The 22,938-nt window shown below is 38.0% G+C and overlaps 1 protein-coding gene and 1 long non-coding RNA gene across 2 annotated transcripts in view; one reads left to right on the top strand and one right to left on the bottom strand.

Moving 5' to 3' along the window:
- Positions 1 to 358, top strand: part of LOC108300098 — a 17,112-nt gene extending 16,754 nt beyond the window's left edge. Inside the window, exon 3 of the long non-coding RNA XR_001823250.2 lies at positions 344 to 358. This is a non-coding gene — a long non-coding RNA (uncharacterized LOC108300098). The remainder of the gene's footprint in view (positions 1 to 343) is intronic.
- The window catches only part of TSBP1 (testis expressed basic protein 1), a 64,960-nt gene extending 58,277 nt beyond the window's left edge, over positions 1 to 6,683 (bottom strand). The window contains exons 1-5 of the mRNA XM_037736298.1: positions 6,480 to 6,683; positions 4,628 to 4,714; positions 3,515 to 3,547; positions 2,642 to 2,674; positions 1,253 to 1,282 (exon numbers count right to left, since the gene is read on the bottom strand). Coding sequence (XP_037592226.1) covers positions 1,253 to 1,282; positions 2,642 to 2,674; positions 3,515 to 3,547; positions 4,628 to 4,714; positions 6,480 to 6,492 — 196 coding nt within the window. The 5' untranslated portion in view covers positions 6,493 to 6,683. The remainder of the gene's footprint in view (positions 1 to 1,252; positions 1,283 to 2,641; positions 2,675 to 3,514; positions 3,548 to 4,627; positions 4,715 to 6,479) is intronic.
- Between the last annotated feature and the right edge of the window lie 16,255 nt (positions 6,684 to 22,938).

Here is a 22,938-nt window from a genome sequence, read left to right as displayed (position 1 = left end):
TTTTTTTTTTTTTTTTTGTAGAGATGAAGTCTCACTATGTTTCCCAGGCCAGTCTCAAACTCTTGGGCTCACGCAGTCCTCCTGCCTTGGCCCTGCAAAGTGCTGGGATTTCAGGCATGAGCCACCACACCCTGCCTAGATGGGATTTCTAAGATTGTGCCTTCTCTCAGTCCTGCAAAGCCAGTTCAGGTTCTGAGAACCTTCCCTTTGTTTTCTCTTGGGTGGTTCTCTGGAATTCTCAAGTTTGTGTGCTTTTTTCCAGTCCCACAAAGTCAAACTGACTATGAGATGTTTCCACTTGTTGCCCATGGTGGCTCATTTGGGGACTCAGCCTGGGTGGGAGAGTGAAATGTGTGGAATGTTTGGCATGCCTGTGGATCAGGAATACAAGGGGCATAGGTCAGGCATCTCAAATGGCAGGCTTTCTGATGAGGTGTGAGTGAGCTCTGTAGTCTCTTTTCCCTGCTCCCAGCCTCTCCTAACCATTCAACCATGCTGATCATCTCAGTGTTCTGGGTGGAATGAGAAATAAGTGGGTCCACAGGACAGCATCCTGAATTGAACGGCTGAGGGATGTGGGCACTCACTCATTATGTTTTCCACTTTTTTGCTTTGGAAGGAATTATGAGCCAAGTGGACCTATCTGAGCATTGAGTTGTGCCACCTTGGAGGAGGAGTGATGTGGGTAAAGCAAAACTGTTCTTCTTACCCTCTTTAATACATCTGTTAGGATTTTATAACCTGACAGTCTGCTGGAACTTCTCTGCTGGACTCTTGGACTCCCACAAGGGTATTGTCTCATCTGTGGACAGTTGTCTCAACTGATGCTTCTGTGTGGGAAGAAAGCTCCTATTCTACTATCTTGCTGATGCCATTATCTCATATTTCTTTTGTTAAATGATTAGGAGTTGAATAGGAGAGGAATTGCATAGCTGTGGGGAAAACAGTGCTGCATAGTGTGATGGTGAATGTTTGTGAACATTTCTCAGGATATTCTGTACACTACTTTGATTTCTTCTTCTTCTTCTTCTTTTTTTTTTTTTTTTAAAAAAAAAGACTTTGGTCAGTTTTTATATCTTTTCATGTTATGGCAGGAAGAAGCACTGATTTTCTTTTAATTTTGCCAAAATCTCTAAATATACTTACCTTGGTTATCATATGAAGTATCTAGAGAATTGAAGAAAAATTATAATATTCTTAATTTCTTATAAACAGACTCCTATATTAATTTCTTAGCAATACAATAATTTACCACTTTCTGTTGAATATGTGTGTCGGGATCCTAAAAGAGAAGATTAAAAATGTAATGAGATTTTACCTCAACGAGTAAGTCTGCATTATTTTTCGTTAGATAAAAATCTGTTTACCTCTTCCTGTTTTAGATCTCTGAGGAGAAAAATCTTTTAGGAAAGAAAATAACACATTAACTTTACCATCAGTTCATTAAAAAATAAGTTTATCATTAGTCTCAACTGAACTACTAAAAGATTTGCTAATTTTCCAGATATTCCCATTTTCTTTGGGTTTTATTTCAGAAAATAAGAGGTAATGCCATGGCACTTTGTTCCTCACTCTTGTTGTTCATGATAGATGAATCATAGAGGCAAGAAGGAGAAGGATGGACCAAGAGTTCAAGTGTGGGGCATGGACAGCAAGTGAAGTGGCTGAGCTACTTCCTCTTTTCTTTCCTCAACTCTCAGGGATCTATATGCTTGTAGTGTGCGTGTGTGTGTGTGTGTGTGTGTGTGTGTGTGTGTGTGGTGTGTGTGTGTGGTGTGTGCGTGTGTGTAATTATATCCACATATCCACATCTACAATCTCATAACCTTATAGTTCTGGTGTAGCTGGTGGTCCTGGTGTGGACAGCTTTAGTGACTTCCAGCAGGAATGAGAGGTAGCTCTAGTGGTTCTTGCTGAGTTCTGGAGATAGGACTAGTCAGAGAGAGAGAGAGGGAGGGGAGAGAGAGAGAAAGAGAGAGAGAGAGAGTGAGTGAGCCAAGGGCACATCAATAGGCAGCCGTAGTGAGTGGATGTTGAAAGAGAAGATTGAGTGTTGGGGCATGAGGGTTAACGGTAGCCACGGTACATTGAAATTAGTGGTACTGGTGTGTCCCTTCAAAAAAGTAGACAGTGCGTTGCTGTCTTCTCATAACTATCACATTTCAAAACCTGAGTTTGATATCCAGCTCCTTCCTCAGCTAGGTGAACTTGAGTAAGTCGCAATCTTTTGAGCATAAATTTCAGCTTCTTAAATGGGGATAAGCTTTGTTTACCTCTTATATTATGCTGTATGGCTTTCAAAGTATATTTTTACATATACTCTTCCATTTCATATTCATTTTATCCACATTTTAAACATCCAAGAAATTATTTTGGAGAGGTTCTTTAACCTTTCTAATATTTGGGGGTAAACAGAAAATGGAAATGAATTATTTTGATGGTCTTAAGAAGGAAAATTATTTACCTTCCCTGAGAAAAATGCACAATTTTTCTTAAGAGAGACAGGAATGATAAGCATTTGGATATTATAACAAGGAAAGATATCCTGACTCAACAATCACACTCAAAGGGAGATGAGTCGATTTACTCTCTAAAGAGTACATTTCTCCATTAACTCTCTAGTAGCTCCTAATTTATTTACCTCTACCATCCTCACAGTCCAGAAGTCCAGCACCTAGAAAAAAGGGAGAGCACATGATTTTGCTTCTTGATTATTAATGAGGCATTATTTAAGACTCTGAGAACTAATGTAAACATGAACTCCTAATGGTGAATAATGATGTGAATTAATTTACTTTGCAGAAACTAGGAATTGTGCATAAGTTGCAGGAGTTGATGATGGTAAGTGACTGTGCCAATCACCAGTTTTATCATATTAGTCAGGCTAAGTGGTAATCAGGAGTTTCAAAATTTCTTTTACCTCTTGATACTTCAGCAGCTAGTCTCCTATTATTATTATTTTTTTTGCCTTGTACCAATCCAGTGCTATCTTTCTTAGCAAGTTTGGCATCTCTCCAGACCTTTCCATGGAAAGTCTTCTTCACCTCTTCACATCCTGAAGTTGGTAATCTTCTCAGTATAATTACCTTAACTGTGTTCACTCTCTTTATTCTAGGATACATTAGATTTTTCTGTCCAGCCACCTTACTTAGACCCTCTGCAGTAATGGATTTTGTTTTTTTACTGAGCCATCTGTTCCATCACCTGAGGAGTTTGCTATTTCTATGGGTTAGTATCTCTGTTGCTGCTCTCAGACCACAGGAAGCATCTGAAGAGAGCCTCAAAATTATGCAGGCCTACCCAGTATTAATTAATTCTTTCCCACTCTGGTTGGGCATTCAGTACTGCTGAGAGATCTCTGGTAGATTTCTCCCAGTCACTTAGAAGTTCAGTTCATGCAATGGTGCACTGTGTAAGGTTCTGGAAAAACAACTGTAAACAACACAGATTTCATTCCTGACTTGTGAAAATTCTATAAATACTTACTATATTTCTTTTTCTTATAAGTACTTACTTTGTTCTGAACAGTAACTGGAGACATACATTTCTGTGGAAGAATTAGGCAAAGTATTTTTATTAGTTAGTTGTGAGAAGTGTTCTTCCTCTGATCCAATTCTCTTCACTCTCAGCTGTGCTTCCTGTCTCCCAAGGTGGTCCTCCTGATACAATGCATTATTGTTCTCACCTATTTTCCACACCTCCCATCAGCCCTGTTTTATCTATCTTTTCCCACTACTTATGCTTCGAGGGCTCACAGGCGTTGAGGGTGGGAAACAGGGAAGGAATATAACTGATTAGAAAGTTGTGGGAGAGAAACAGGAAAATCCAGGAAAGAGTGATCTTATGGCATGGAAATAGGCCTTAGCTTTTATGAGCTCCATCTCTGTTTCATTGACAAGTAATACTCCATATTTGTCTCTTCTTGTCATCTCCCCAAATTAAGTCACCAAAGTCTCCAATTCTTTTTATGTAATACTGGATATTGGTGTTTACCAACATACTGTCTTCACATTTCTATTTTCTTTTAAACTCGACTAATTTCCCTTAGAGCCCAGGCACTTTTCTTTTAAAGTATTCTTATTACTTTTGCTAAACTCTATCTGTAATTTTTTTTTTTTTGAGACAGGCTGTCACCCAGGCTGGAGCACAATGGTGTGATCTTGGTTCACTGCAAACTTCGCCTCCCTGGATCAAACAATTCTCCTGCCTCAGCCTCCTGAGTAGCTGGGATTACAGCTGTCCACTACCATGCCCATCTAATTTTTGTATTTTTAGTAGACACGGGGTTTCACCATGTTGGCCAGGCTAGTCTTAACCTCCTGACCTTGTGATCTGCCCGCCTCAGCCTCCCAAAGTGCTGAGATTATAAGTTTGAGCGACTGCACCTGGCCTATCTGTGATTTTTTTGTTTGACATTATTGATAATGTAAACTTTGGGAGTTAAAAGTGCAGGGAGAATCACTAATAGGTCACAGATTTTTTGACTCAAGTATTGAAACAGATTCCCAGAATATTGGCAAAGTCTCTAGCTGTCTGATAAGTAGAGATGAACTCAGACTGAAAATCTTGGCATACCTCCCTCCACAATTTTCACAAGAAATCTTCATTTTGACTCATTATTACTCACCACTTTGCTTATGTTGTATCCATCTTGTTAACAAAATAGCCAGGATGGCAAGTCCCAGTAGAGTCAGGATGATAGCCAAAGTTATTTCTGAAAACAAAAACTCACATGTAGATATGCTTATTTAGACTAGGTAATTACCAGAAACAACTCCTGATCACCTCTTACTAACCACCAGATAGACTTTCTCCCCCTTTCTCCTACTTCAACTCTTTTTTATTTGCCTTATATTACTGTCCTCACATTCCTGCCCGTGCCCATTTTTAGCTATTACATTGGTTCTTTGGTCATATACTAAGAACCTCAGATGCTGTGTACCCTTTGTTTAGAGTTGGCAATCCAACAGATTTCCTCATCAACTGAACCCTTTACTCCCCAGGCAGGAAGAATGTTAAAGGGAATCAGTGGTCTACAAAGCTACCCACTGGGATATCAGGGGAGAATATTACAACTTCCAGATTTTGTGTAATTTTAACTCATACATTTAAAGTTGCAAGGTTTTCTGTATATATGTACACACACACACACACACACACACACACACATATATATATGTATAGCTATAAATTTCTAACATTTATAAATATACTTGTATAGGGAATGCATACACAAAACATTTTCATGAGTGAATTATTGAAAAGCTTTCAGCACCCTGACTGAAGGATGCTGTCTGAAGGTGGTTTTATTAGTGAAAACCATAGCAAAGGACAGAAATTTCTTATCACAGAAAAACCTTTCCGTCATTGCTCACCAAACCCCTCATCATATGATGGATATTTGCGAGGTTTGTTATTGTGGTTGGTCGGATAAAACATGCTGGGTTTGCTTAACTTGTGTTTGTTTATGTGTTATTAATTTGCATTCAATTGATGTAAGATAGAGTCTTGCAGTTATAGGAGAGAAAAATCTTAGACAATATCATATGGTTATAAAGGCAGTGGCTACGAAGGATCTGGTGGAGGAAAAAATAAGAGAGAGAGAGAGAGAGAGCGAGAAAGAGAGAGAGAGAGAGACAGAGAAAGAGAGTGAAAGGAAAGAAGAAAAACCAACCAATCTGCCTGTGAAAGTAAAATCTCTGAAGAATATTGAGCTCTGAAAGACTAAGGAAATAGATTACACCCAGATTAAGGCTACTTCAAACAAACAATAGGTGAATCCACCTCAAGAGGTAATAGCACACCTCCAATCAAGACAGATTAGGCGCTTGTCTACTGAGCCTTCTAGGTGTTTGGTCCTGTGAGAAAATTCTGCCAAATCAACTTTTGGAGATTTTCTCCTAATGTGCCACTAAAATGAACAGCAAGCAGTCAATATGGCCTCCATCATGTGAGTCAGATTTTTTTTTTCTAGTGTTAAATAACCCATAGGGGAGGGAAGATAACCAGATGGTGTACTCAGTACTACTGTATACTTAGTAGTATACAGTAGTACTCCCTTTCTTTCTTTGGTGTCTGAAATGCCGTCTATAGGACAGTTAGAAGATGGTCCATCCCATTGACAGGGAAAATAAGAGGAAATCATTGTTTCTGAGTTGAGGCAGATTATAGAGTGATCATGCTATAGAAAGGAATATAATGTGCGAAGAAATTTTCCTAATGCTATGGAGGATGGTTATTTTCTTTGTTCAATTTAAACTCTAGAAACCAAAGGAGAAACCACCACTATCAGCCTAAAGCTTAGTTAACTGTGGGTTGTTTGACACAGGCTTCCAGAGGAATCAATGACAGTGAAAGAAAAAATAGGGAATTTGATAGGAAGCAGGTAAGGAAGATAAAACAGTTGTGTTAAAGTCCCTAAGAGAAGACTCCTGAGCCATTAGAGTCAAGGAAGCCTCAAAGATGGAGTTAGTCCATACCCAAGACTATCATTTTCCAGGCATTGTCTTCAGCGGGTCTCGCATTGTCTGGATTTCTTTGTCAGAGAGAGATCAAGATAAAATAAACAACTCAAGTTCACTGTTTCTGAGCAGTATGAACTTGGCTGTCAGGGATGCCCTTGTAGGCGGAGATGCAGAGGATCACTGAGAAATTGTGTGGAGCAGATTGATCAGACCTAAGCATTTATGGGAGTGTGGCCTGTGAAGGTTCTGGAATCTGTGTCATAACAGAGGCTTAGAACATCAGAGAGGCAAGACACAAGGCAGAGGAGGATCAAGAGGCTAGGAAGATTTAAGGATAAAAGGGAACTCACTCTATCTGGGCTTTAGAATTATTTCCACTTTTTCAGAGATTTTAAGGCCAGAGATTGTATACCATTACTCTTTGTAACTCTTGAAGCAGAGAACCTTCCACAGAATAGGTACTTTATAAATGTTTGATAATTAAAAATGAGAAAAATGTCTATATTTAAAAAGAGGTAGACTGGATAAATAAAAAGTGGTACATATACACCATGGAATACTACACAGTCATAAAAAAGAATGAGATCATGTCCTTTGCAGCAACATGGTTGGAGCTGGAGACCACTATCCTAAGCAAACTGAAGCAGGAACGGAAAACCAAATACCACATGTTCTCACTTACAAGTGGAAGCTAAAGAACAAGAACACATGGACACTAAGAGGGGAACAGCAGACACTGGGGCCTACCTGAGGATGGAGGCTAGGAGGAGGGAGAAAAAATATCACTTGGGTGCTATGCTTATTACCCAGGTGACTAAAGAATCTGTTCGCTAACCCCCCACAACATGCAATTTACCTATATAACAAACAATTACATGTACCCTTAAACCTAAAAGTTAAAAAAAGAAGGCCTCGAAACAAATGAAGGTGAACAAAGGAAGTCAAGTGTTGGAGTTAGATAGCAAGAAGGAACCCAGTCCAGAGGTCTGTGGTGCTAGGAAGAGTGAGCCAGTAAATGGGATTTCATAAGCCACCGTGGAGAGCAGGGAGAATAACAAACACTTTTACTGAGCGTCTATTGACTACGAGGCTCTAGAGTGGGTACCTTGTAAGCATAAACTTGTTGAATCCTCAATAAACTTTACAAAATTCTTTAAGATGGAGAGAGACACTAGGAGTTACCCAGCCAACAAATGGCAGAGTTTCTGACTCCAAAGCCTATACTATATTCACAAAGCCACATTTTGTTTCAATCTTATATGCATCATGTGGTGGTGATTTCTGGGGTAAGAAGTCAGTCACTTGAAGAGGACAGTGATGCCTTCTAGTTTTAGGATGCTCTACCTGCCAAAAATAATTCTCAAAATTTTTGAGATTATTTTTCCGTGTTTTGTGCACACTTATAGGACACCATCAAACATACAAATATATTAATTATGGAAGTACCAGAAGAAGAGAAAGGGGAAGGAGCAGAAAGCTTAATCAATGGAATATTATCTGAAAATTTTCCAAATCCTGAGAGGGACATGAACATCCAGACTGAAGAAGATCAAAGCATCTCAAGCAAGTTCAGTTAAAAAAAGACACATTCCAAGATACCTTATAATCAAATTGTCAAAGGTCAAAGACAAAGAGAGGATTCTGAAAGAACCATCACATATAAGAGATCTCCCATAAGCCCATTAGCAGACTTCTCAATCAGGAGGGAGTGGGGTTACATACTTAAAGCGCTAAAAGAAAAAGAAATACCAACCATGAATGCTATACTTGGCAAAGCTATCTATGAGAAATGAAGGATAGATAAACAGATAAAGACATTTAAAGACAAAAGTTGAGGGAGTTCATCACCATGAGACTAGCTTTCAAGAAATGTTAAAGGGAGTTCTTGGAGTTGAAACAAAAGGACAATAAGTAACAATATAAAAATAGAAAAAGTATAAAATCCAATGGTAAATATATATGTGCATATATATATATACACACATATATGTACATTTATATATTATATACATTTATATACGTATATATACATATACAGAATACTCTAATATTGTAAACATGGTGTATAATCACTCTTATGAAAGTTAAAAAACAAATGTATTTAACTATGGCTTTAGTAATTGGTTCACATCATATAAATAAAGATATCTATCATAAACTGTATATACGTGTGTGAGAAATAAATGTGTAGGGCCTTTGTATTTTATTGTAGTTAAGGTGTTATCAGCTTAAATTAGGATATTATACTATAAAATATTTTTTGTAAGTCTCATGGTAAGCACAAGGAAAAAATCTCCAGCAGATACACAAAGGATAAAGAAAGAAGTGAAAGCAAACCACTACAAAATACTATTAATTACAAAGGAAGACAGCAAGATTATAAGAAAGGAACAAAAGAACTACAAAACAGTACAGAATTTAACAATATGTCAATAGTAAGTTCTTATCTATAAATAATTACTTTAAATGTAAATAGATTTAATTCTTCAATTAAAAGACACAGAGTGGCTGAATGATTTTGAAAGAAAGAAAAAACAAGATCCAACAATATGCTGTCTACAATAGACCCACTTGAGCCCTCAGGACACACATAGACTGAGAGTGAAGGAATGGAAAAATATATTTCATGAAAAGTGTAACTTAAAGAGGGCAAATGTGGCTATATTTATATAAGGAAAAATAGATTTTTAAAAACTACAAAAAGAGACAATGAGGGTCATCACATAAGGAAAAGGAGTGAACTAATAAAGAGCAAATAGCAATTGTAAATATATATGTACCCAACATCAGAACTCCTAAATATATGAAGGAAATATTAATATTTTAATTAATTAATTAAAATTAATCTAAAAAGTGAGATTGACTGTGATATAATAATATTAGTGGACCTCAATTCTCCATTTTTAATGTAGAGATCATCCAGACATTAGACCAAGTGAACCTAAGACATATACAGAACATTTTATCCAATAGCTGCATTGTTCTCAAAGCATACGAAACATTCTCTATGATAAATAATGTTAGACCACAGAACAAGTCTTTAACAACTTTAAGAAGACTGAAATCAAACCAAATATTTTTCTGAACATAATGGAATGAAACTGAAAATCAATAACAGAAAGGATTTTGGAAAAATTATAAATCTGTGATATTTGGAAAATAAAATGAAGATATCACTTACAATAGAACCAAATAATGTAAAATTCTTAAGAATATAGTTAAAACAGTATATGCAAGATATCTGCACAGGAAACTAAGAACCCTTTCAGATAAAAATTTAAAAATACCTACATAAAGGAAGATAACCTAAATAAACTGTTGTATCTAGGCTATTTGAAGAACTTCTTTAACTCCATAAAAATATAGTAATATAAATAATTCAATAAAATAGAAAAAAGATTTGAATGAATATTTCACAAATAAAGATAGATGATTAATGAATTCAACATAATTATCAGGAAAATGCAAACCAAAATGAGTTATCACTTTATATTCACTAACCTGGATATAATTAAAAAGACTGAAAATATCAATTATTGGTTATGGGGAATCATTGAAACTCTCATACATTGCTTGTTTGAATGTAAGATAGTCTAGCCACTTTGGAAAACTGATTTGTAGTATTTTATAAAATTAAACACATGCCTACTCTGCAACCCAGATATTGTATATGGAATGAAAAGCAAAGTATAGGAGAAATGAAATATGTGTCCACAATAGACTTGAAAGAGAATGTTCGTAGCAATTTTACTAATAGCCAAAACCTAGAAACATCCAGGTATCCATCAGCAGAAAAATGAGTCAAAAAAATGAAGCATATTTATACAATGGAATTCAACTTAAAATATAAAAAGAACATACACAGTAATATACATGATCTCAACATTATATTGAATGAAAAAAATTAAGTATAATAGAGTAAATAGTGTATTATTACCATACGAAGTTAATGAAAAGGCAAAACTAAACTTTGATGATAGGAATCAGACTATTGTTTGCCTGTGAAAAATTAATGTTCTTTGTTTTGATTGAGGCATGAATTACTTGGGTGTGCACAATTGTTAATACTTATAATCTGTGCTTGTAAAAATACATGTCTGTAAATTACACTTCAATCATTTAAAGAAGAGAGATTGCAAAATTTTGAGTTTGAGAGTAGAAATTCAAGCCTAATCTTGTTGATCCTATTATGACTACTGGGTTGAAAGGGAGACAGACCCTGGCTTACTTTATAACACTAATGATATGGGTTCAAGGTGAGAGAAAAAAATATTTTTCATCATCCCAATGAAATTTATGTCTTCTCACATCCACAATTTTTTTTCAATCTCATGTCTTTGGAAAATCCTGCTTCATAAATACAGAAGAGAAAGCTACACCCTCCCCCCTAGGAATCAGGGGTTGTCCTAATATCCTCTTTCACATCATTCTCTTCTATAAATCCAGTGTCCTTAAAATTAGTTAGGCCTACAATCAATCAAGACTGTAATAATAAATAGTAAGTGGAACGGCCAAACTTGTCTTTCCTAATCTTTTGAATTAACAAAATATCCTTTATCCAAAGGGAAGAGAAGAAATCCTGTGTCAGGAGGACATAATTGCTAATAATGCCAATCCATCTATCTTTTTTTTTTTTTTTTTTTTTGTGAGAGAGAAAGACAGGGTCTCCCTCTGTCAGCCAGGCTGGAGTGCAGTGGTACAGATATGGCTAACTGCAGCCTCTATCTCCCAATCTCCCAGGCTCAAGCAATCCTTGTCTTCCTGCCTCAGCCTCCTGAGTAACTGGGACTACAGGCAAGTGTCATCAAACTCAGCTAATTTTTTGATGTGTAAAGAAATGGAGTCTCACTGTGTTGCCCAGGCTGGTCTCAAATTCCTGTCCTTAAGCTACTGTCCCATCTGGGATAAGTGCTGGGATGTTGGGATTACAGGCTTGAGCCACCACACCAGTCTCCCTCTTTCTAGAAACAGAATAAAGGTGAGGGGGTAGGTAGGCAGGATTAGACAAACAAAAAACACTGTCCGCTGTGAATGATCAATTCAACCAAACTAAAAGACTATGTATCAAAATTCCCTGCACCATTCTCCCTACTGATAATCACACTCCTGAGTAGTCCCTTCACACTATAGCAGGAGTGGTCCGTATGACCAGTTGACAACAGCAGAAATGATGGTATGTTACTTCCTGTATTAGGTCATGAAAACATTAAAGTCTCCCTTCTTCTCTCTCTCTTCCCTCCCTTCTTCTTTCTCTCTTATCACCTGTTCTGGGGGAAGTCAGCTGCCAAGTCTTAAAGACACTCAGGTGGGTCCGTGGAGAGGCCTATTGGTGAGAAACTGAAGCCTTCAGTCAACAGCCATGTAACGAGACTTCTTGTAAAGAGACCCCCAACCCCAGGCAAGGATTCAGATGGCTGCAGTTTCAGTCAATGGCTTCACTGCAACCGATGAGAGACCGAGCCAGAGCTACCCAGCTAAGCTGCTCCCAAATTCCTGACCTGTAAGATAATATGCAATCATTGTTTTAAGCCACTAAGTTTCCAAGTAATTTGTTACGAGCAAAAGACAATTACTTCACTAAGAATCTGACATGAGCGTGGCTTCTCTCTGGATTATGATTACTCACTCACTACAGTAGTTCCCAAAATGTGAGCCTAAGCCGAATCCTAGTAGTTCTTTAATGCAGCAGCTTTGCCTTGATACATGACTTTCTCTCAGTTCAATTATACTAAATATTTGAAAGACAGAAATGACCCTCACCAGGAATCCCCACCCCTTCTGATACCAGAATCTGGTTGCTATTCCCAGAACATTTCCCATCAAGGCACTATCTTAACTTATGGTTTCATTGCTAATTCATAGACACTTGTCCCACTGTAAAGAACTAGTGATTTCCATGTGAGATTTTTGCCCTCACACATGTCAAGTCCCCTTGCTCTACCTGTCCACCTATCACCAGAGTCAATAATGGAGAAGAAAAAAAACAGGAAGTGGGAGCTTAAGACACTGTGTACTTACAGGACTACTGCTAATTTCTGCCGTACACATCTTTCTAGTCATCTCTTAGTTATAGGTGCCTTGGACCTGCACATAGTGTGCTGTGTCTCATGAATTTGAAGAAAAGAGAATCAAAAGGATGAAGAATTTTAAAGCTTTTGACAACATTTAAGAGAGAACAGGAAATTTTCCTCCCTTTTCCTGAAAGTCTTTGCTGATGAATGAAAAATTGGGTCTCCTTATGTAGCCTGTTGATGGGGAGGAAAAACTTGCCCAGACAAAATGCTCTCACTGGGCTATGTTACAAGAATTGTCATCTAAAGCCTGGAGCAGAACTTACCTGTGCTACTCACCTCAATCCTCTTAGGCAGTGGCACTAGAAGTCTTACTCTCTTCAAATTTGGTGCCTTCCTACCTTTATGGAAGGAAGCTCTGTATTCTTACTTTCCCAACCTTTAATCCTAACAGAGGCAGTTTCTACTGCATCCCTATTATTTTTGAATTAGGCCAATTCATAGCATCTCTCATCCACTTTGGGTGGATTGAGAGGTCAGGCAGAGAGAATGGAATTAGGGAAAGAAGTGCAAACTTCTGTGTCACAACCATCACAAAACATAAAATTAGTCCCAAATGCTTGTTAGTGAGGATACAAAAACCTTCCTGTTTTTGGTCAGTCAGTAAGCCATACCAATTCTCATTGTCCCTGCTGAGAAATACATGTTCTGAGGGATGCAGAATAATGAAGTGTGGCATCAAAATCCATTTGACTACTCAACTGGTTTGAAACATTAACCCTGCTTCTAGATCGGCAGTTCTCAATCTGAAGAACTTTGTAAAAAGAGTCATTGTCCATCTCAGATTAATCAAATAGAAATTTCTTGACGGTTAGGGTAGAGAGAAAAGTAGGACTATAAATCAGTAATTTAAAAACTATTCCCAAGTGATTGTACTGTGCACCCAGGGTCAAGTTGCACAGGCCTAGGCCGACAGCTCCATGCCCCCATGCCTCATCGCTCTGCTGACACTGAGCCTTCCAAGGCAGGGTGAGGAGGGAGGCAGTGCATTGCTCAAGGTCTGTCTTATTGCAAGAGGAAATGTTTGAACTCTGTTCTCATTAAGAATTTCACTCAAAACTAATTGAGTGTTCTTGATCTATATCATTATTTTCATGGGTATAAATTATACTGTGGTGCCTCACCCATCCAATTTAATGTATGCCACTAAAAATCATGAGGGTTGGTAAAGCATAATTGGTCTTTGGGTAAAGCTATGGCAGTGTCCTTCAATGCAATCTTTAATGTATTATTTCATTTTCCTTATTTTTTAAACACTCTCACTTAGAAGAATATATTACAAGAGTGGTCCTTGAAATGAGATGACAAGAATAAGACTTTCCCTGTGAAGAAAGTAAACGTCTTTACTCTGTGATTAATCTCATGGTGAACTTGTCTCTACTAAAAATACAAAAATTAGCCAGGCATGGTGACACGGGCCTGTAATCTCAGATACTCAAGAGGCCGAGGCAGGAGAATCACTTGAACCGGGAGGTGGAGGTTGCAGTGAGCCAAGATCGTGCCGTTGCACTCCAGCCTGGGCAACAGTGCAAGACTCTGTCTCAAAACAAAAACAAAAACAAAAACAAAAAACACAAAAAACAAATGAAAAACTCAATACACTTTAATTTTGAGTATGACTATTAATTATCAAAAGGATTCTTGTTAAATAGATGCACCATTTATATTGCCTGCAAACAAAGTGAGTTGTCTGTTTACGCTTCCTTGAATATTCTTTCTTCTGTCATTTCTCCATAGTCTTACCTGGCCCCTTTCCAACTTCCCCTGTGTAGCCAGAGAAGTGCCCTTAGGAAACCTGGCAGTTTGGGATCAAGTCCTGTAACAGTCCCCTTTAGAAAAATAGTGTTCCTTTAAAAAGTATTTCAGGCCAGGTGTGGTGGTTCACGCCTGTAATCCTAGCACTTTGGGAGGCTGAGGCAGGTGGATCACGAAGTCAAGAGATTGACACCATCCTGGCCAATATGGTGAAACCCTGTCTCTACTAAAAACACAAGAAATAGCTGGGCATGGTGGTGCGTGCCTGTAGTCCCAGAGGCAGGAGAATCATTTGAACCCATGAGGCAGAGGTTGCAGTGAGCTGAGATTTCACCATTGCACTCCAGCCTGGTGACAAAGCGAGACTCCTTCTCAAAAAAAAAAAAAAAAAAAAAGTATTTTAGTCCACCTAGACTGATATATCTGCTTCACGCTGACAGAAGTTATTTGCCCCTGGAAAATCTGGAAGCAGATTTAGTATCCCTATATGTCCAATACTATAAAAAACTAATATATAGCTATTTTATAGTATGTTTCAGATATGTAATTTTATTTATGTAAGAATCACCATAGTGCACCCAACTGCAGGCTGGAGGAATAATCAACAGGTATTATTTTTGGTCTTCTTTGAATAGAGTTTTTTGCTACACAGGAGAGAAACAAGAGATCACTTAAAAACGGAATGAATTAATAAATCAGAATAATTCGGGTTAGGTTTTCTCATTATAAATAATTTTTATTAATTTAAAAGAGAAACAGGTACCCAATGCAAAAGAAAAAACAGTCTTAGTAGAGCTTTATGCAAAATGTAAAACATTCAACAATTAGGAAGACCTCGTACAGATGCTCAGAAAGTGCCTTGCGTAGCTCTGGGGAGATCGATTCTACAGACCAGGGATCATCAAGCTTTTTCTGTAAATGGTTAAATGGCAAATATTTTAAGCTTGTGGGACACACGTAGGTTCTGTCACATATCATTCTTTCTTCACAGCTCCTTAAAAATGTAAAAATTATGCTTAGGTTGTAAACTTACAGAAATCAGCTGTGGACCAGAATTGACTTGTGGGCCATTGTTTGACAATTTCTACTATGAACTTTGACATCTAGTCTGTAAATCTGCAACATGATGACCTTCCCACATTAATATTAATACTCAGAAAAGAAGAAACTCACCCTAGTTACAATGGATAATACCCAAAAGTCAGAAAATAACCTGTGTTGGCAATGATGTGAAGAAAGAGGAACTCTCATACGCTGTTATTGGGAATGTAGATTAGTACAGCCGTTATCGAAAACAGTATGGAGGTTCCTCAGAAAAATAAAAACAGAACTATCGTATGATCCAGCAGTCTCACAACTGGGTATGCCGTTTTAAAAATCAGTGTGTTGAAGAGATGTCTGCACTTTCATTTTTATGGCAGCACTATTCACAATAACCAAGATATGGAATCAATTTAAGTTTCCATCAACGGATAAATAGATTTCAGCCATTAAAAATAGTAAAATTTTGTCATTTCACATAGATAAATCTAGAGGACATTATGCTAAGTAAAATAAGCAAAGCACAGAAGGACAGATGTTGCATAATCCCACTAATATGTTAAATCTAAAAAAAATGAACTCATAGAAGTAGTGGCTATGACAATAATTACCAGAGCCTGGGGAGGATGGAGGAAGAGAGAATGGGGAGAGGTTGGTCAACTGGTACAAAGTTATGGTTAGATGGAAGGAATAAGTTCTGAAATTCTATTTCAGAGTAGGATGACCTAGTTAACAATGATGTATGTTACAAAATAGCTAGAAGAGAGGATTTTGAATGTTCTCATCACAAAGAAATTATAATTTTTTGGGGTGATAGATATGCTAATTGCCTTGATCTGATCATTAGATAATGCATACATGTATCAAAACGTCACACTGCACCCCACAAAATCTGCCATTATTATATGTCAACTGAAAGCAAGATAAAACTTTTTTTTTTTTATTTTTCATTTTTTAAAATTATAAGTTCTGGGGTACATGTGCAGATCGTGCAGGATTGTTACATAGGTATACACATGCCATGGTAGTTTGCTGCATCCATCTAAAAAAATAATCAAAAATACAGGGGAAAATGTATAATAATATGATCTATCCTGAGGGAGAAAATAAACACAAATTCTGGGGAAAATGTTTTTCCTCTACTCTCACCCCCAACAATCCACACAAAAGACTTCTGTGACCAAAGGTGTGGGGTTGTTTCTGCACACAGCAAATAAGCAACCAGCTGGGCATCCTCCAATTTAACTCCAGTGGTGTTTACCTCAATCAGATCCCACAGGTCGAGATGACAGTGTCACAAGAATGCCCCTCCCCAGACTTCCAGTGCCAGTCACAAGCCTCAGGTTGTTTTACCTGTGCTATTAACTGACCAAGTACAAACGCATGTTCCCATGACTCCCTCCTCAGATTTGATCATTTTGCTGGAGAGGCTCATGGAATCCAGGGAAACACTTACATTTACTGGTTTATTATAAAGGATACTACAGAGGATCTAGATTAGGAGATACATTGGACAAGGTATAGGGGAAGGGGTGCAGAGTTTACGTGCCCTCCCCCATGTACCACCTTCCAGGAACTTCCATGTGTTCAGCTATTCAGAAAGTCTCCAAACCCTGTCCTTTCAGGTTTTTATGAAAGCTTAATTCACAGGCATGGCTGATTAAATAAATCATTGGCTATTTGTTGTCAACCTTCCAGACCTGTCTTAGTCTGTTTATATCGCCATAAATAGGAAGACCTGAGACTTGTTAATTAAAAAAAAAAAGATGTTTATTTGGCTCACAGTTCTGCAGGCTATACAAGAAGCGTGGTGCCAGTATCTGCTTCTGGTGAGGGCCTCAGGAAGCTTCCACTCATGGTGAAAGGCAAAGGGGAGCAGGCATCCCATGGCAAGGAAGGAAGCAAGAGAGAGAAGAGGAACTGCTAGGTTCTTTTTAACAGTCAATTCTTGAGAGAACTAAGAGTGAGAACTCATTCACTCCCAGGAGAATGACACCAAGCCATTTATGAAGGATCCGAGCCCACAATCCAGATATCTCCCACCAGACCCCACCTCTAACACTGGGGATCAAATTTTAAAATGAGACTTTGTGGGTCGAAACAAAGTATATCCAAATCCCAGCAAGCCCTCTCCCCTCCTTGGAAGTTGAGGGTAGGCCCGAAAGTCCTACTCCTCTAATCCTTCCTTGGACTTTCCAGCAATGACTGGCCATCCAGAAGCTACCTAGGGGCTGCCAGCCATCAGTCAACTCATTATCATAGAAAAATACATCACTTTGGAGTTTCTAAGGATTTTACGAGTTTTATGCCAGGAAATGAGATCAAAGACTGAATATATATTTCACAATATCCTGCATACCTATGTCTGTTTGGGAGATGAAAACCCAAATCTTTAATGAGATTATTAGAAATGTAAGTGAGTTTCAAAGGAGGACTGTGTCAACCCAAGGGAATAAGCTGAGGCACAAATATAATTTTAAAGAGTTTACTTGAGCCAAAATAAGGTCAGCAACCTGGAGGACTCAGACCTAAATAACCTTGGATATGAACTTTGGCCTTTGTTACAAGCAGGTTTTTAAAGGCAAAGAGGGGACAAGGAATGGGCTGGTACAAAATTGTTTGTCAGGAATTCTCATTGGTTTACAGAAATAACATTGATTAGTGATTGGCTGCACACTGTTGAGCAACCAGATATGAGTAATGGTGTCCATTGTATCGCATTGTTAGGTTAATTTATAGCTATTTGTGGTGGCAGTCAGTCAAGTGTTCACACAGCAAGCAGCTTCAAGAGATGGTTATTTAGCTCAACGGGGAACTGGTACATGACTCTCTGGGCCTGATCATTTTTGCATTACTCAGATAAAAAGTTTCTTTTCTTTCTCACTGGAATAAACATATGTGGGTGTTAAATTCAATACGCAGATCCTAGGAAAGGTTTAGCACTCCAAACATTGTAAAAGTGCTTGTATATAAGATGCCTATATAAGATGTATACAGGCCTAGTTTCCCATGTTACTTAAAAATGATTATTACAGACACTCTTATGCATAGGAAGATATATTTCTTGAATCATAAAGATGCAATAAGATAGATTGAAAAATATAAACAGCAACCTGGAACTTCTTTGCCTCTTTTCCAACTAAAAAGACTTTGAGTCTACACACACAAAAGATTCAAGGAACCTTTCCAGATCTCAGCAGTACATGACTGCTCTGTAGTCCTACATGGATAAGGGACAGGTGATACCTATCGTTGAAAAGGACACTTCTGAATGTATTGAACTTAAGATGGATATTCAACTTCAAGTTAAAGAATTCTTATATTGAATACATTAATTGGATCCCCTAGACTTCCACAGTTATGAGGTCTCAATTGGTGTCCCATACTTTTTTAAAACACCTTAATTTATCTCATAGCATTTCACCAATTATCAATTGGTGACCATTGATATTTTTCATATTTAAAAAAAATGATGGTGCTTCAGCATTTGGTTGTGGAATAACGAATTCTGACCCTCTTAATAAAGTATTTTTGCCCATCAATGATCCTCTCTTCGTGCTGTTCCCTAAGGAGGAATTATCTATCTGGTTTCCAATTTCTTCCAAACAAGAGTCCCTTATTCTTCATTCTTATCCTTCTCTCCCTGTCATGGCCCCAGACAGACCTGTATAATACCTGCTAATGAGACATTCCCTTCCCATGCACAACGGCTTCGGGGCTCCCTCCTCCCTGCTGCTGCTTCCTCATGGTAGCACCTGTTTTATTGGTAAGTTTAAAACAGTGAATTTATTTTAAATTTATGAATTCATGTAAGATATCCTCATATGACTGTAATAGTTGGTTCTCTCTTAGCATCTTTCAACAGGTTAAAACACACTGGAAACACATTTTCATGTGCTTAGCTAATACCCTTAGGCATATGTACTTGCAGTACGTTTTGCACACAGAGGGCAATCGCCTGTAGAGCTCATATCAGTATTGCTGGGACTTACACGTTCTGTGCGCATATTCACTTCTCACATTCCTCCACATTTTCTTCCTACACCTACACAAAAGTGTCTGTCCGCTTTTCAACAGTTACACTTTTACTTCTATATTGTTATGGATATTAATATTGATATTCTTTCCTGAAATGACAAGAGTCTTACCTTTTGCTCATTGGTCATCTGTAAAATCTGAATACTGACAGAGAACATATATTAAATGATTATATCAAAATTTCTTCTGAAGGAAAATGTTCCTAGTACTAGACCAAATGATTTATCTGTTCTTATACTTTAGCAATTGCATAAAATCATGCCCCATACTTCTTTAAAACACCTTAATTTATGTCATAGTATTTTCTCTTCCCACTCTGCACATAGTTTATCCAGGAAAATTGTTTTCTCTGAGTCGTCTATACTCACACCATAGACAGTTGTCATTTGTGGGTTCCCACCCTCTTCGAACATGCTGCCTGCTATTGTTGTGTTTCCACATTACAAGCTCTCCTCTCCAAGCTGATTGCAGACAGTGGCAGAGAAGAAGTATCTTCACTAAAGAACTCTAACAATGTTTAGGAGTATCATTACTGCCTGAGTGTGTCGGAGTCTAGCTTTCTGCCCCAGGATTTAATGAGGCATTTCCTGGGCATTTTCCAGAGATGTGTCATCTTCTGGAAATTTTAGTTTGAAGCTAGGAGACCAGAAAGATACAGGCAGGAGGGAGGAGAGTATCCCTGTAGTACATAAGATGTGTTCTTTGCATTATTTCCCATGTGATTTTGTGTTGCTGTTTTTGACTGAAGAAAGGTTTGAAGCAGGTGAGTTACCTTATTATTTCATCCCACATAATCTCTTCCATACAAATGGGAAGCTTTTGCATTTGTTTATTGGTTATTCATTTCATGGTTTTCACTCTCTATTTCACATTAGAATGTTAGCATATTTTTTATGTTCTGAGACCATTCATTCATTCAGCATAAATATATACAAGCATTTATTCAATGTCAAATAAATAAAGTAGATCAGACTTCTGGCCTTATGGGAAAGTGCACATACAAATTGTGATAAATGTTATGAAGGAATAAGAGATCTCCACGAGACAAAATAGTGCATTCAAAGAATTCCCCCAATGAGGTGATATTTAAGCTGAGACTTGAGCAACATGGCGGATGTATTCATGTGAATAACATTGAAAGATAATTTGGTCAGAAGGAGGTCTATTGTTTAACCAGCCTGAGATGGAGAAGAGCTTGTTGCATCTCAGTGAAGTGAAAAATGGTCCCTGACCGTCTTAGAGTCTTTCTAGAATTGTGGGTTATCAATTTCTAATACATGTCACTTTACTCTAAATAGCCCCACACCTACAAACATTTCCTAATTAATTTAATCCTTCCCAAATTCAAACATATTCTAATTTACAAATACAAATTCTTATGAGAAAAATTTTAATTACTGAGGATGTTTGGTTTGAAAAGATTTATTACTACCAGTATTAGTACTATTGCTGTGATCTCCTCTGCTGTTAGTGTTACTATAAATATTGGAAGCTAAAATGAACCAAATGTTCATCATGGAGAAATCATAGTATTATGTTCTCTGTATACTATCTCATTTATTTCTCATGATAGTCTGTGCTGAGTATTATAATTATTTGCATCATTATGAGAGTTAAGTGTGCCCGAAAGAAGCAAGATAATGTCACCAAGATCAGAGCTATTAAGGAAAGAGCAATTATCAAGATTCAGATCTTTTTGACTATAAGGCCTGGGATTTCAATCACTAGAAATATAATAAAGGCGTATGAGAAGTGGATGGACCAGTTATTACATAAACCCACAGAAAATGAAAATGAAGAGGCTCAAATGACAGTGGACACACCATGACTGGAGATACTATAAGATTTAATTTTAAGAACAAGGAATAAAGTAACAGGAATTTGAAGAATAGGGAGGACCCCATCCTGAAAACCTGACCCTGGAAGATTTTCAAATGTGACAGTCATCCTGGCCAGACAGTCCCAGCCTGTCTGGAATAGATGATTACTGAAGATTCTGTCCAACCCTAGCCTTCTAGGACTTACACATCTTGTGTCTCCTGGGATGGAACTCAGTTTTACCTAACCATTCATTTTTCTCCTTCTTGTTTTTTTCCACCTGCCTTCCCAGTATTTGCAGCTTTCCTCTTTTTTTCTTGCTATCTGTGCAGCGGCTGTATCTCTGGATCCAGATGCAGCTCATCCCGACCTCATCCTATCTGAGGGTAGAAGATACATTTCTTCAATAAAGAATGTTCTCCAGAACTGTAAGTCCCCCACGCACTAAGGACAAGGGGAATCTGAAACCATCTTCAGTTTTCTGGGTTTACCACAGGGGAGACAGACATTACTGGGAGGTAGAAGTAAATAACGGGAACAGAAGTTGGACCAGGAATAAGATGAACTCTGGGTGTTTGTTCAGCACAACGAAGAGAGAGGGGTGGTTTGTAGAAAGTCCGGAGAAGAATTTCTGCATGGTGGCATGTGAAGAAGGAAGGGTCACGGCTCTCACTTCCTGCCCAGAGACTCTGTCAGGAGCCTCACCTATCCCCCCATAGGATAGAAGATTTCCAGGACAGCAAGGCTGGAGATGTGGTCTTTTACAACAAGGTTGATCATTCCCACATCTATTCCCTTACTGGAATCACCTGTGGGATTTTCCAACCTAAGTCTAACCTTCAGGGTGCCCACACATCTGTATTCTTCTGCTTAGATCATGGTGAAAATTGTCCTGATTCTTTTCCAGTTACCTCTGTAATTTCTTTAATGAGTCATGATAGAGATGTTGCCCAGGAAGCTAACTTTGTATTAGCATAATAAGCGGCAAAGTGTTGGCACTGCTGCATCTCCGCTGGAGTGTCTTCTAGGTACATCATCAGGAAAGCTGTCCTTGGATGGTGAGTAGGTCAATATCACTAGGTGTGATTTCATCCTCTGTCAAAGAGGGAGAGGCAGAAAGTGAAATGAGCAAACTGGAAAATGTCCAGGGAGATTTCCTCCAGTGTTACCGTTGGGGAAATAGTCTCTTTGTGGGTCCAGCAACAATTTCTCACAAGGAAACTCTAAACAAGTGCATAGGTTTCTCATCTATTTTCATGATGAGTATGTGTTGAAGTAAATAATTTTAAAGCTACATTTACAGGGAAGATCTCTTCTTCTTATTTTTGTTATCAAATGTGGAGGAGGGTGGTGTTTGAAGGGAACTATTGCAATAGAGTGAATTCTCACTTCCATTACCACTGTTGGAGATGCACAGAAATCTGTTCAAGTCCTTTAATAGCTCAGTGTGTTTGCTCCTCAGGCTCTAGTGTACCATCACCTCCTAATCTTGGACTTTGTCAAGGGACAGGGAAGGCTCATGTATAACTGTAAATCATTGGAGGAGGAGCCAAAGCTTTCTGGAAGGAAAGAGCCATTTTCTTTTACAAGTTCTCACTGGTCAGCAAGTCCAAAATTGCATCCTATGTGAGAATGTAAATGGAAGAGGAGTCAGTGTTGCAGTTTAGGAGAGAAAGCAGTAAAGTAGAAATAAAGAAACATCTGTAGCAAGAGTAGTTGCTAACATTAGTATTCTTTTTTTTTTTTTTTTT

The sequence above is a fragment of the Cebus imitator genome, unplaced genomic scaffold (genome assembly GCF_001604975.1).
Source record: "Cebus imitator isolate Cc_AM_T3 unplaced genomic scaffold, Cebus_imitator-1.0 Scaffold24, whole genome shotgun sequence".
Taxonomy (NCBI): Eukaryota; Metazoa; Chordata; class Mammalia; order Primates; family Cebidae; genus Cebus; species Cebus imitator.
Note: the sequence above shows the minus strand (reverse complement) of the source record. Positions and strands in the feature narration are given on the sequence as shown.